We start from the raw sequence: 14128 nt of genomic DNA, 5'->3' as shown, positions 1-14128 counted from the left end.
TGATATTGATACTTTAAAAGCCCTGGATGATTGACACTTTTACTGCCCTGTAATAAAAGGTATTTTCTGAACATGGAGGAAAGTAATGAATGAATTACTTTTTAAAAGTTTTTTTTAACATCCTATTGTCACTGTAGGGCTCATTGCTTGCATATAGTGTATAGTGGGTGAATGGACAAGGAATTACCATAGCTTGGCATGGACCATAAGGGCTCATGATCGGTGGATGGGGGAATGTGGCCTAGCATGGATGGCATGGGGGGGGGCAAGGATGCAGGTTGAGGATATAGTCTGGCATGAGATTCATGAGGGGCCATGGGTGTTAAGTGGTGCATAGCTTGGCATGGGGCATAAGGTTGCATGGATGGGGCATGGGTTGAGTGGTGCATATCCTGGCATGGGACATAAGGTGGCATGGATGGGACATGGAGAGTGAGGGGGTAAGGCTAGAAAGCTTTACTTGCTCATTATAACCGGGCCAAATTTCCAACACCGAGGTGGACTTTTTAAACACCATGACTCAGCACCCAGCTGTCCTTGGGGTTGTCTCTCACCTCTTTCCTGAATCAGCAGTGTGCACTCGTCCGGGGAATTAAGATCCCATCTGTGGAAACACTTTCTCCCGAATTAGGCGCATGAAGCTGGGAATTTTTCCAACTCTTGCTATCTACATCTTAGAACATAGAACATACGGTGCAGAAGGAGGCCATTCAGCCCATTGAGTCTGTATCTTAAGCCCTCACTTCCACCCTATCCCCGAAACCCAATAACCCCTCCTAACATTTTGGTCACTAAGGGCAGTTTATCATGGCCAATCCACCTAACCTCGGTGATTAAAACCAAGGCCAAAATTCTAGGATCTTCATCAAATCTATTCCTTGCACCTCTCCATTTGGCTGGTGGATAGATGGGTAATCGGCACGTGAGGCAGTGCAGCAGTAAAATCTGGCACCCCAGGATCCGTTTACATAATAATTAGTTCCTGGCTATGTAGAAATTACATAATACTTGCAAAACTGCTAAACAACTTTCAGTGTTTTTGTCACTTGATAATTAAATACATGAAACAAATTATCTTTAAACACTTGCCTTTGTGTTCCATGATGGAATTAGGAATCATTGTGTTAGATACAGCACATCCTGGATTTAAACTAATGTCATCAAGAGCAAAAAATGCATTTGGTTCTTCCGAGACACTGCCTTGCAGAATAACCTGTCACAAAAGTATATGAGAAAAATTGATCAATTATATATTTCCAACAATCAGGTATTATAAATTGCAAAGTTGCTATTTCACAGTGCTGTAAAATAGTATGTAAAGTGCTGTAAGTATGTAAAGTTGCCATAGTCCCAGATGACCTGAGGCTGTTTTCCCCTTTGACAGCGAGAGCTGACTGGTGATGATTTAACCTGAGGCTTACAATACCTCAGACGAGGGGCAAGGTTGAGAAGGCAGGGCCTTTATGAATAACCTCAGCTAGTACAGGAATTGGATCTGTGCTGCTGGCATTTCGAACCAGCTGTCTAGTAAACTGAGCACAGTACTACTTTGTATACAAAGACTTGCATTAATACAGGAGTTTATAAACATGCTAAGGCACTTCTCAGTAAGGTGGCAGTTATTCCATTCTTTATATTTCCCTTTTATTCTTGTATTCTCTGCTTACTCCTGCTCCTAGTCCTTATATTATTATCAACCGCTGAGTCATCCATTTATGTTTTACTTCATGGATCAACAACAATGAAAGTAACTGTAACTGAAGCATTTCATTTAAAACATCCTTGTAATATTATTATAGAAGCAAAATACCGCAGATGCTGGAAATCTGAAATAAAAAACAGGAAGTGCTGGAAATACGCAATAGGCTTTGCAGCACCTTTGGAGAGAGAGGAAAACAGATGCTGTGAGTTATAATCAGAGCATTTACAGTGCAGAAGGAGACTATTCTGCACCAGCCCTTGGAAAGGCAGCCTACCCAAGCCCACACCTCCACCGGACTGAGTATACAGCTGCCACGCGAGGATCACGGACAGTGGGCCCAGCAACCCCACCAAACCTTTTTGGACACTAAGGGCAATTTAGCATGACCAATCCACCTAACCTGCACATTTTTGGACTGTGGGAAGAAACCAGAGCACCCGGAGGAAACCCACTCAGACAGGGGGAGAAATTGAAAACTCCGCACAAACAGTGACCCAAGCTGGGAATTGAACCTGGGACCATGAAGCTGTGAAGCAACAGTGCTAACCACTGTGCTACCATGCCCCCAAGAGTTGAATCTGACTCTTGTTCAGAACGGAAAATAGAAGTAGGATGTGTTTTATGCCATTGCAAATGCGGGGGGTGGGGGTAGAAAAGGCAAAAGGAAATGTCTGGATGGTGTAGCACTGTCTTTTTACTTCCTATCTTCTCACTGACCAAGGCTCAAAGTAGCTTCTCTACTTTAGCCAAACCAAATGCAGATTAGGAAACCTCTTTCTGAAACCACTCTGCTCTATCTGCAAGCATGACCTCGAGCTCTCAGTTACTTGTCATTTTAATTCACCACCTTGCTCGCACAATCTCATTTTGGTCCTTGGTCTGCTGCAGTATTCTAGTGAAGCTCATTGCAAGAGGAACAGCACCTCATTATCCGATTAAACAGCCTTCATATAGTCTTCTGTACTCGATATTGACCATGCTACCGTGGCAGCACGGTAGCATTGTGGGTAGCACGATCGCTTCACAGCTCCAGGGTCCCAGGTTCGATTCCGGCTTGGGTCACTGTCTGTGCGGAGTCTACACATCCTCCCCGTGTGTGCGTGGGTTTCCTCCGGGTGCTCCGGTTTCCTCCCACAGTCACAAAGATGTGCAGGTTAGGTGGATTGGCCATGATAAATTGCCCTTAGTGTTGGGTGGGGTTACTGGGTTATGGGGATAGGGTGGAGGTGTTGACCTTGGGTAGGGTGCTCTTTCCAAGAGCCGGTGCAGACTCGATGGGCCGAATGGCCTCCTTCTGCACTGTAAATTCTGTGATCTGTGATATGAACTCTGCCCCCATTTTCATTCTGTGGGCTGGATTCTGCGCTTTCCGAAGCCGGTTTTCAAATTCTACCCACCCCCCCCCCCCCCCCCCCCCCCCCCCCTCACCCCACCCCCCATAGAAATCGGCGTACTCATGAAGTACGCCACAGAGAGTATCCACCACCTCAGGCCATTGCCTGAGACGTGCCCCGCAATGCTCTGTCACCATCCGGCCGAATTCCCGATGGCGTAGTTCTAACATGGTCCCACTGTCCGTGATCCTCGCGTGGCAGCTGTATGGTCAGTCCGGAGCTGCCACAGTCGGGAGAGGGCCAATCGGCGGGCAGGGGGGACTTCATTCGGGGCTGGGGGCAACGTGTGCAGGCGGTCCGGGGCACGCAAGCAGCCGATGCGAGGCACTATTTAGCCGGTCCAGGTCCAGGGGCTGAGTCCTCCATGGAGCATGGCGCAGCCGCTGGAGGCAGCCGCCGTGCGCATGCGCAGCCTCTGACCCGGAAGTGCGGGGAGCTGTATTGGCAGCTAGAGCTGCGAGCTCCACGACAGCTAGCTCACTGCAAGATGGTGAATCTGTGGCCTTTTGCTGTCAGTTTTCCTGGCGTTTTCCCCACAGAGTGGGGATCCCAATAACGGAGAATCCAGCCCTGTATTAACACGCACTCTGGACAAATGCTTTGTTTCTTTACTACAACCATTCGCACTTCTTTTGCCTTTTGTTCCATGACATCTTTGGCATTTAATCTCTCCCACCCTCTACCCTATTCCACACCTTTCCTTTGTTCTCCCTCCCCTCCCTTATATCAACAATATAAACCCATCACATTTCTACCTTCCTTCAGTTCTGAAGAGTCATATTTGACTGGAAACATTTACTCGGTTCTCTCTTTTCAAGTACCGCCAGGCCTGCTGAGTATTCCAGTTCTTTCTTAGAGTCATGGACTCCTACAGCACAGAAAAGGTCCTTCAACCCATCGAGTATTCACATCCAAGTGCTTTTTAAAGATTGTGAGGTTTCCAGCTGATGCACAATCAATGGACACGAAACGTAGATGAGATCCAAACGATAGGCTTTAATGCACAAGATGTGTGCCCGGCAGCAGACGTACAGAGAATGGCCGACTGCCGGGAAGCACGGGTTCTTATATGCCGCCTTGTAGGCGGAGCTACCTACCTCTCAGCCAATCGGCTGAGAGGCACATGACTTACCCGGGCCCATGGACAGCGAGTCCTCTGCACCAATAGCAGATCACTTCCAAGGTACCGTAATACCCCTAGTCATACTACCACACCAGCCTCCTGTACCTTCCCAGGCAGTGCATTCCAAATTTTTACCATCCTCTGAGTGTAAAATGTTTTTCTCAAACCCTCTTGGAATCTTCTGCCCCTCACCCTAAAACTATGCCCCCTTTTAGTTGACCCCTCAACCAAGGGGAACAGCTGCTTCCTATTTACCCTATCCAAATCCGTCATATAATGGACAGCACGGTAGCACAGTGGTTAGCACTGCTGCTTCACAGCGTTACGGACCGGGATTGGGTCACTGTCTGTGCAGAGTCTGCACATTCTCCCTCAGTGTATGTGTGGGTTTCCTCCGGGTGCTCCGGTTTCCTCCCACAGGTCTCGAAAGATGAGCTTGTTAAGTGAATTGAACATTCTGAATTCTCCCTCAGTGTACCCGAACAGGTGCTGGAGTGTGGAGACTAGAGGCTTTTCACAGTAACTTCATTGCAGTGTTAATGTAAACCTACTTGTGACACTAATAAAGATTATTATTAATATTATTAATGATTACACCTCACCCATATCCCCCCTCAGCCTTCTCCGCTCTAAAGAAAACAATCCAAGTCTATCCAGTCTCCTCTTATAGCTCAGATGCTCCATCCCAGGCAACATCCTGCTGAATCTCCAAAATACCCCCTCCATTCCTTCTTATATTCTCCCACATCACAATTTGCAAAGGATCACCAATCCGTTAGCCTTTTATTGGTTTCAGGAACACATTCAATTCATTAAGAATTCTATGTAGTTGAACTTCAAGTCTCTTTGGACCTCTGAGCTTTTCACCATTTAGAAAGTACTGCTGCAGCTGAATGCAGCAGCCAATCTGTGCTAACAATCATTCATTACACTGGTACGAGGTGGATGGCTAGTGGATAATAGTGCCATATGGGACCTGTACTGGAATGTATTTGATGTCTAAAGGAGTGTTGCGGTGAACACTGGGGGTCATGTGACCTCCCCGACCGAGGCCTCGGCAAACCTCAGAGGCCACGTGACGCCCAGCTGTCAGGGCAAAACGCATGCAATTCCAGCAGTTTGCTGGGGCCTTTAAAACCTGCAGAACAGATCAAGTCTAGGAGAAGAGTTAGAGTCGGTGGCTGGTATGGTAATGTTCCTTGATACTTTCTATGAACATGTTTTGTCTCTAAATAAACAGTCTGCTGCTGTTATCCGCTGATGATTGCCTGGAGTTTCTATTAGTACAGGGAGTATTTCCCCCAAAATTCCACACTTTCTCACTACTGCACTGGACTGTCCTCTTTGATTATAAGCTCAAGTGCTGATACGGGCTGGAACATAGAAGAATGTTACCCACTGAGCCAAGCTGAAAACAATGCAAACATTTAAAAACATGGAGACATATGCATGAAGCTTAGTATGAACATATGAAACACGTTAGCTGTAGCATGTTGCTAAAATTAGAAATTAGAAGTACATCGATATGGACAAACAGGAAAAACAATTTGCTTCCAGAAGTCTATTTCACCATGTCCCTCAGCTTTTCCTCTCTTCAGGAACACATACACAGTTGTCTGTTAAACACATTTCACTTTCTGCTTTAATGGCCTTGCCTGACAGATTAATTATTCCACAGCTCTGTTATATTTTGTGTGGTTGAATTACCCCATATCTTCTTCCTTACCCTAAATTCCTCCACTTTAGATAAAACAAAGTTCAGATTCTCCAGAACAGTAACGGTTATAGATAACGGTATATTCCGGGTGTTATAATGTTCATTTTCACCACTTTGGTCTCCTCACCTGGAAAGTTGTCACGGTCTCTGTTCCGCTGGGTATCATGGGAATCTCTAACTTTGTCCAACTTTTGCTGGTTGGTGTAGCGAGGTCGGCAGCACTTTTCATATGCCCTCCAGGTATAGTCCTTATATATACTGACATGTTAGCTCCTTCTGTCATTTGGTACCAGAACCTTATCTGGTTCAAAATTAAAGAGAATGCTTAGAATAAATAACTAAATTGAAACATAAATTAAATCCACTATGTATTGGAGGATTACAAAATGCTTGATCCATATAACACTTGTTATTCTGAATTCCTGATGCAATTTGTTCCACAATTAACAATACATTAGGAACATCTGTAACAAAGGACTGACCTTACTTGTGAACCCAAGCAAACTACTCGGGATTACTAATGAATCATTGATCAGAGGTGTTCTGTGCAGTCCAAAAGCATCATGCAAGCCTCCGTTGGCCTGCCATTTTAATTGTTCCACCTCGCTCTCACTTGGACCTCTTTGTTCTTGACCAATTACACTGCTGTAACGAACCTCACCCAAGTTTGAGATGTTTAATTACACACTTTACATGCCTCCAGAACCAACATTGGCTGGATTATTTTGGCCCCTCCCACCAGTCGGATTTTCCAGTCCCGTCAAAGTCAATGGATGTTTGCCGCATCCGCCATGAGGCTGTAAAATTCCAGCCATTAGATTCAAATATTTTGGTCCATAATCTCTGCACGCATTTTGTTATCTTTTATTTAAGCGTTTCACTTGTTTTCCATTTAGATGGCAGGCCATCATTCACATCTCAAAAGGCGCTTCTTTTTATACCTCTCCAGCATAGCAAAAATCCCCAAAGTGGCTGGAAATTCTAAGTCCTGTCCCGAACACAGCATTTCCCATTTTCGTGGGGGCGGGACTGGAGTTGGGCCGGGGTACGTGGATGCACTATTTACGGAGGCAGCTGGCCATTTAAATCACCAACTGCTTCCACGGAGGTGGGATTTTCATATGCCCTCTGTGAAACTACACAAGCTTATGAAAGCTCCAAAAAACTCAACATTGCAGATAGCCTTGGGGAGTATGGAAAGTACAGGCATCAAGTAAAAAAAATAATCAGGAAATCAAAGAGGGGGCATGAAAACATATCAGCAAGCAAGATTAAGGAAAACCCAAAGATGTTTTATCAGTATATATAGAGCGAAAGGTGGGAATCACGGTAGCACAGTGGGTAACACTGTTGCTTCACAGCTCCATGGTTCCAGGTTCGACTACCGGCTTGGGTCACTGACTGTGCGGAGTCTGCACGTTCTCCCTGTGTCTGTGTGGGTTTCCTCCAGGTGATCCGGTTTCCTCCCACAGTCCAAAGATGTGCAGGTTAAGTGGATTGACCATGCTAAATTGCCCTTAGTGTCCAAAAAAAAAGGTTAGGTGGGGTTACGGGAATGGGGTGGTAGTGTGGACTTAAATAGGGTGCTCTTTCCAAGGGCCAGTGCAGAATCGATGGCCCGAATGGCCTCCTCCTGCACTGTAAATTCTGTGATAATCTATGATAAAAAGGATAGTTAGCAGAAAGTGGGGCCTGTCAGAGATGAAGAAGGGAACTTGTGTGAAGATGCAGAGTATATGGGAAGAGTTTTAAACATTTTTTTGCCTCCCTATTCAGAAAGGACAGGGATAATGCGGACATAGTAATCCAAGAGGAGCAGGGTGAAATATTGGATAAAATAATCATAGCGAAAGAGGAAATGTTAAAGGTGTTGGCATCCATGAAAATGGATAAGTCGCCAGGACCGGACGGATTGTATCCTAGGATGTTGAAGGTGGTCAGGGAGATAATTATAGATGCTCTGGGAATTATTTTCCAATCTTCACCAGACATAGGTGAGGTGCCGGAGGACTAGAGGAATGCAAATGTGTTTCCATTGTTTAAAAATGGTATAAAGTAAATGCCAAACAATTATAGGCTGTTCAGTCTTACTTCGGTGGTGGGCAAATTGTTAGAATCAATCCTGAGAGAGTAGATAAATTATCACTTAGAAAGGCATGGACGAGTCAGGGATAGCCAGCTTGGCCCTGGAAGGTCATACCTTACCAATTTGATTGAATTTTTTGAGGAAGTAACAAGGAGGATCGATGCAGTGGATGTCATCCACATGGATTTTAGTAAGGCATTTGACAAGGTTCCATATGGCAGGTTTATCAAAAAGTAAAAGCCCATAAAAGGATATAGGGAATGTGATGAATTGGTTCCAAAGTTGGCTTAGTAACAGGAAACAAAGGGTAAAGGTTGATGGCTGCCCTTGCAAATGGAAAGCTGTTTCAAGTGGTGTTCCACAGGGCTCAGTGTTGGTATTCCTACTGTTTGTTTTATATATTAATCATTTGGACTTGAATGTGGGAGGCATGATTGGGAAATTTGTAGTCCAGACAAAAAATGGCTGTGTAGTGGATAGGGGCTCGTTTAGCACAGTGAGCTAAATAACTGGCTTGTAATGCAGAACAATGGCAGCAGCGCGGGTTCAATTCCCATACCAGCCTTCCCGAACAGGCGCCGGAATATGGCGACTAGGGGCTTTTCACAGTAACTTCATTGAAGCCTACTTGCGACAATAAGCGATTATTATTATCATTAATGTAGAGGAAGCTGCAAGCTCCAAAATTGTATAGGTGGGTTGGTGGAGTGGGAAGGGAAGTGGCAGATGGAATTCAACTCTGATATGTATGAGGTAATGCATTTAGGGATGTCAAACAGTAAAAGGGAATACAAAATAAATGGGAATATACTGAAAAAGGTAGATGAAGTGAGAGATCTTGGCATACAAGTGCACAGGTCCCGAAAGGCAGAATTACAGGTCGATAAGGTTGTAAAGATGGCATGTGGAATGTTATCCTTCATCGGCAGAGGTATAGAATACTAAAGTAGGGATATAATAATGGAACTGTATAAAACATTGGTGAGGCCACAGCTGGAGTATTGTGTGCAGTTCTGGCCACCACATTACAGGAAGGATGTAATTGCTCTGGAGAAAGCGCAGAGAAGATTTACTAAAATGTTGGCAGGGCTGGAGAATTGTAGCTACAAAGAATGATTGGCGAGGTTAGGCTTGTTTTACTTGGGTTCGAGAAGGCTGAGGGGTGACATGATTGAGGTATACAAAATTGTGATGGTAGAGATAGAGTAGACAGGAGGAAGCTGTTTCTCTTGGCAGAGAGTTCAAAAATCAAGCTAAGTGGCAGAAAGATTATAGAGGAAAAGAGGAAAAGTCTTTTTTTTTGCAGAGGGTGGTTGGGTGTCTCGAATTCACTGCCTGAGTTTGTGGTGGAGGCAGCAACACTAAACTCTTTTAAAAATAACTGGGTCTACACCTCAGGTGCTGTAAGTTGCAGGGCTATGGGCCATGTGCAGGCAGATGGGATTAGAAAGGGTGTCTTTGGTTCGGCACGGACAAGATGAACTGAATAAATGAAATGAAATGAAAATCGCTTATTGTCACAAGTAGGCTTCAAATGAAGTTACTGTGAAAAGCCCCTAGTCGCCACATTCCGGCGCCTGTTTGGGGAGGCTGGTACGGGAATTGAACTGTGCTGCTGGCCTGCCTTGGTCTGCTTTAAAAAACAGCTCTTTAGCCCTGTGCTAAACCCCTTTTGTGTTGTATCATTTTTACAGTTCTATGGTTCTATGAGCAGATTAGACCAGGGAGGGGGTCTGTACATGGTGGATTCATTTGATAGCCTGAGTACCCCTTTGGAGAGTAAAGTACCCCATTGGAGATGTGCTGGGACATCTTTGGGAAGGTAAGGCACCCTTTGGGAGAGGTAAAGAACTCTTTGGTTTCTTAAAAGTAAGCATAATTGTGTGTAAAAAGTGTATAAACTCATTGGAACTATCAAAGCTGTGAAGGAAATGTCAAAGATCTGTCAATCTGTCAAAAAACTGTCAAAGGAAGCTAGGTGAGTTGGCATGGAGGAGGTTAAAGGACAAAAAGTAGTGATTAGAGAGCATGGGTTGGTATGAGTTGGCACTATGTTTCATGGGCATTGATGGAGGGGTCATGGGCTGAGATACATGTATGAGGGGCCATGAGAGTTGGGTGGAGTTATGTGGTGGCATAGGTTGGCAAGGATGGGACATGGGAAGGGTGCGGGGGTTGAGTGCTTAGGGATGGAAGGTTGTTTTTTGTTTAAATCTTTTTAAAAATAACTTAAACACAATGCAGGAACACAGCGGCAGGCCACCCGCCCAGCCCTCCTCTGCACCTGGCAGCCTCTGCACTCGTTCCGGGGGCTGCATGCCAGACATGTAATTCAGCTGTTTCCCGTAAAGGAAATCCCAACTGCAGGCAGCCATTTTTAAGGGTCAGCTTTGCAGAGCCAGGAATTCTCCAGTTTCTGGAAACCCAAGTGGGAGTAAAAATCTCAGCCTTTCTTTCCTTTGTCATTTAATGACTCCTGTTTTTCTCCCGATGACAGATTGTTCCTTTTGATCTTTTTATACCCTCCCATATTTCACCACCTTAAGTCCTCTTACATTTGTAACTTTTCCTATATTGACTTGAAATACTGGGGATCATTTTGAGGCCGAGTTAGCGGTCTGCGGGATCGCTGATGCGGGCGGGATCTGGGGAGATTGCGTTTCCTGGTTTTCCACTCCCCTCGTGAGTGATGTCACGAGGTTCCTGCCCATAAAAGGCGAGAAATTAATTTTAATGGCTTTGCATGCATTTTAATATAATTAGAGAGCCCCTGTACCACGTGATTCCCCCTCACTGAATATTCACACCTCACATCGGGGAGGTTTAGAACATGTTTTCAAAAATTAGATTCGATCAAGAGGATCCCACCCAGAGACCCCTGGCACTGCCCCTGGCACTGCCCCTGGCACATGTAGGCACTGCCAGGTCAGCACAGTGCCAACCTGGGAGTGCCAACTTGTGCCAGGGAGTAGTGCCAGAGGTGGGCCTCTGTGGAGCTGGCTTTGCTGGCTCTATCATGCCCTGTCTAGCCAGACAGACAGCGAGAACCATACCCACGTGTAGAGAGGCTCTAGATCTGGCGTGAAATTTGGTCTGTACAGCTAGTGAGCTACACAGAGCCTGACACCTTGAACAAATATGGTAAGGTTCCACCCGTTATATCTGCTTCTCTCTCCACAGATGCTGCCTGACATGCTGAGTGTTTCCAGTATTTTCTGCTTCTATTACGCCAGATCACTGAACAGTGTTCTCTCAAAGACCTGCAGCGGAATTCTCCGTCAGCAGCATCCTGCGGCCCGCCAGCAGCACACCCACGGGTTTCCCAAATGCGTGCGGTGGACACAATGGCCGGATGCGGAACAGGGAATCCTGCTGCTGGCGGGGACAGCCGTGCCGGAAACCCGGAGAATCCCACCCCGACCACTTCCCATTACCTACCTGCTCACTGGCAAGGGTTTGAGATCTAAATTTGCTTCTCCCGACTGATTTCAGATAATCAGATTTGTCATCTTAATCTGTTTATGTGTCGAGTATTAGATGCTGAGAATGAGAGCCAAACAATATATTTCAGCAGGTATGTGACAATATGGTAATTTTAATTTGATATCATTATAATGAGTATTTGGCATACCTTGTCAACTGACACTTGCAAAACCTAATTTTATTGTGTAAAACTGTAAAGAAGTCTCCACAATCTTTCATACAATTGTACATGTGCAGCATACGAAAACATTTCATTTGGATTTTCTTTTGTATAAAAGTCATTTTTTGTGGGCATAATTTAAGTCCATGTTACACTGTTACTGCAGTATGAGATTGAGCTGGAGAAAAGTAATATAGATCACTGAACATGCACAACTCACTGTGAAATCGGACATAGACAACAGCAAAATGAAGAAAAAACAATTGCAAGTATTGATTGGAAATGATTTCTCATATCACAAGATATAATTTGAAACTGGCTACAAAAATATTATTTAGAGAATGCCATGGAATGTTTTTACTTTTTGACAATTTTATGTTTCATTAACTTCAGATGAAGCACGCCACATTATTTAACAGGAATACTTTTGAGAATACTTAAAAACTTCAATAGTGAAACATTCTAGAATTCTTAGTCAATATTATATGAAATTGCCTTGTTACTAAGGTGGGATTTAAGAAAGGAAGCATTTCATGTCCTGCGCGGTTTCATTTTTCATTCCTAATAAACTTACTGTGCTCCCGAGACATTATTTACAAGGAATAAAACATACTTCCCTTGATCATAGAGGACACCCACATGCCAGTCAAATGCTTGAAGAAACATTATGGGTCAGGTCAAATAAACCCTGATTTAGAAAGTATCAATCCCTGGCTGCCCAGATACCCTGTGCTAGACACGTTAAAAAAAAGTAATGTTGGCAACGTCAAGAACGACCCTGCTGTCACAGAAAAATACAGTGCAGAAAAGGCCGTTCAGCCCATCGAGTTACACCGTCGCATGAAAGGCATCTGATCTGCCATTCCTAATCCAATTTGTCAGCACTTGGCCCATTGCCTTGAATGTTCAGACATCGCAAGTGCTCATCCAGGTACTTTTTAAAGAATGTGAGGCAACCCGCCTCTACCATCCTCCTAGGCAGTGCATTACAGACCATCACCACCCTCTGGTTAAAAACATTTTTCCTCAAATTCCCCCTGAACCTCCCACCCCTCACCTTGAACATGTGTCCCCTTGTAACGATCCCTTCAACTAAGGAGAACAACTGTTCCCGAACCACCCTGTCCATGCTCCTCATAATCTTGTACACCTCGATCAGGGCATCCCTCAGTCTCCTCTTCTCCAGCGAAAACAACCCAATCCTATCCAACCTCTCTTCATAACTTAAATGTTCCATCCCGGGCAACATCCTGGTGAAACGCCTCTGCATCCGCTCCAGTGCAATCACATCCTTCCTATAATGTGGCGACCAGAACTACACACAGTACTCCAGCTGTGGCCTCACCAATGTTCTATATAACTCCAACATGACTTTCTTGATTTTGTAATCTATTCCTCGATTGATAAAGCCAAGTGTACCATAAGCCTTTTTCACCAGCCTATTAACCTGCCCTTCTGCCTTCAGAGATCTATTTGCAAACACGCAAAGGTCTCATTGTTCCTCAGGACTTCCCAGTGTGGTGCTATAGATTGAATATTTCCTTGTCAAATTGCTGCAAACGGGACTCTGCTCAATTTCGGGGCCTCAGCGAGAAACGGCCCACCGAGTCTGCACTTAGTCCCATTTCCTGCACTGTTGCGTTCTGCTCACCATTGTAGGAAGAGATCGGGTGCTATTTAGATCTCCTCATCATGGCCTGCAAACCCTCCCATCCCACCTATAAGGGGGCACCTTGAACCCCTCGCACCACACCTCATAAGGGCACAGTACGCCCAGGCCTGATCCCGGCATGGGCATAATGCGATCTGGACACCTTGGTGCTGCCAACCTGGCAGTGCCAGGGTGCCACTAGGTGGCACTGTCAGGGTACCAGGCTGGCATTGTCAAGGTGCCTGGTGGCATCAGCACTGCCAGGGCACCACCGTGCTCAGATGCCGACCACCCAGGGGCTTCCGATCAACTGGTCCATGTTGGTGGAGACCAGTGCTAAACGGCGCTCAGTCGGGGTCTCCGAGACACAGGCGTTAGATCCCACGTCTTGGGTAACTCCTGACTGCACACTTGAAAATGCAAATCTGGGTCCTGCCATCCAATTGTGGCGGGATCCATATTATGACATCTCACCAGAACGTGTTAGATCTTGCAAGGCGTGACAAGTTTACCGGCCATGTCGCATCCTGAGTCGGGGGCAGCGCGCCCATTAGATTGCGCCCTTAAATTCTAACACTTGAGCTTATGTTACATGTGTAGTCAAATATCCTTCATCTTGGGAATAGTGGCAACAAGTGTTTTGAAGGATGTTGATAACGTAATGCTGAGGACAGCCATTCTCTTTGCACATGTTCAACAATCCTTTTGACCAGCATATACTCACCCACACTACCTGCTTCTTTATTATGGAGCAGCTAAAGTTTTAACAAGCATTTCATCACAAAGTCCTTAATTATTTATCTAATGCCTTT

General features: G+C 45.3%; 1 protein-coding gene across 1 annotated transcript in view; it reads right to left on the bottom strand.

The window, feature by feature from the left end:
* Positions 1–14128, bottom strand: part of malrd1 (MAM and LDL receptor class A domain containing 1) — a 499008-nt gene that overhangs the window by 358224 nt on the left and 126656 nt on the right. The window contains exons 12-13 of the mRNA XM_038796452.1: positions 6064–6237; positions 1090–1213 (exon numbers count right to left, since the gene is read on the bottom strand). Coding sequence (XP_038652380.1) covers positions 1090–1213; positions 6064–6237 — 298 coding nt within the window. The remainder of the gene's footprint in view (positions 1–1089; positions 1214–6063; positions 6238–14128) is intronic.

The sequence above is a fragment of the Scyliorhinus canicula genome, chromosome 5 (assembly GCF_902713615.1).
Source record: "Scyliorhinus canicula chromosome 5, sScyCan1.1, whole genome shotgun sequence".
Lineage (NCBI taxonomy): Eukaryota > Metazoa > Chordata > Chondrichthyes > Carcharhiniformes > Scyliorhinidae > Scyliorhinus > Scyliorhinus canicula.
Note: the sequence above shows the minus strand (reverse complement) of the source record. Positions and strands in the feature narration are given on the sequence as shown.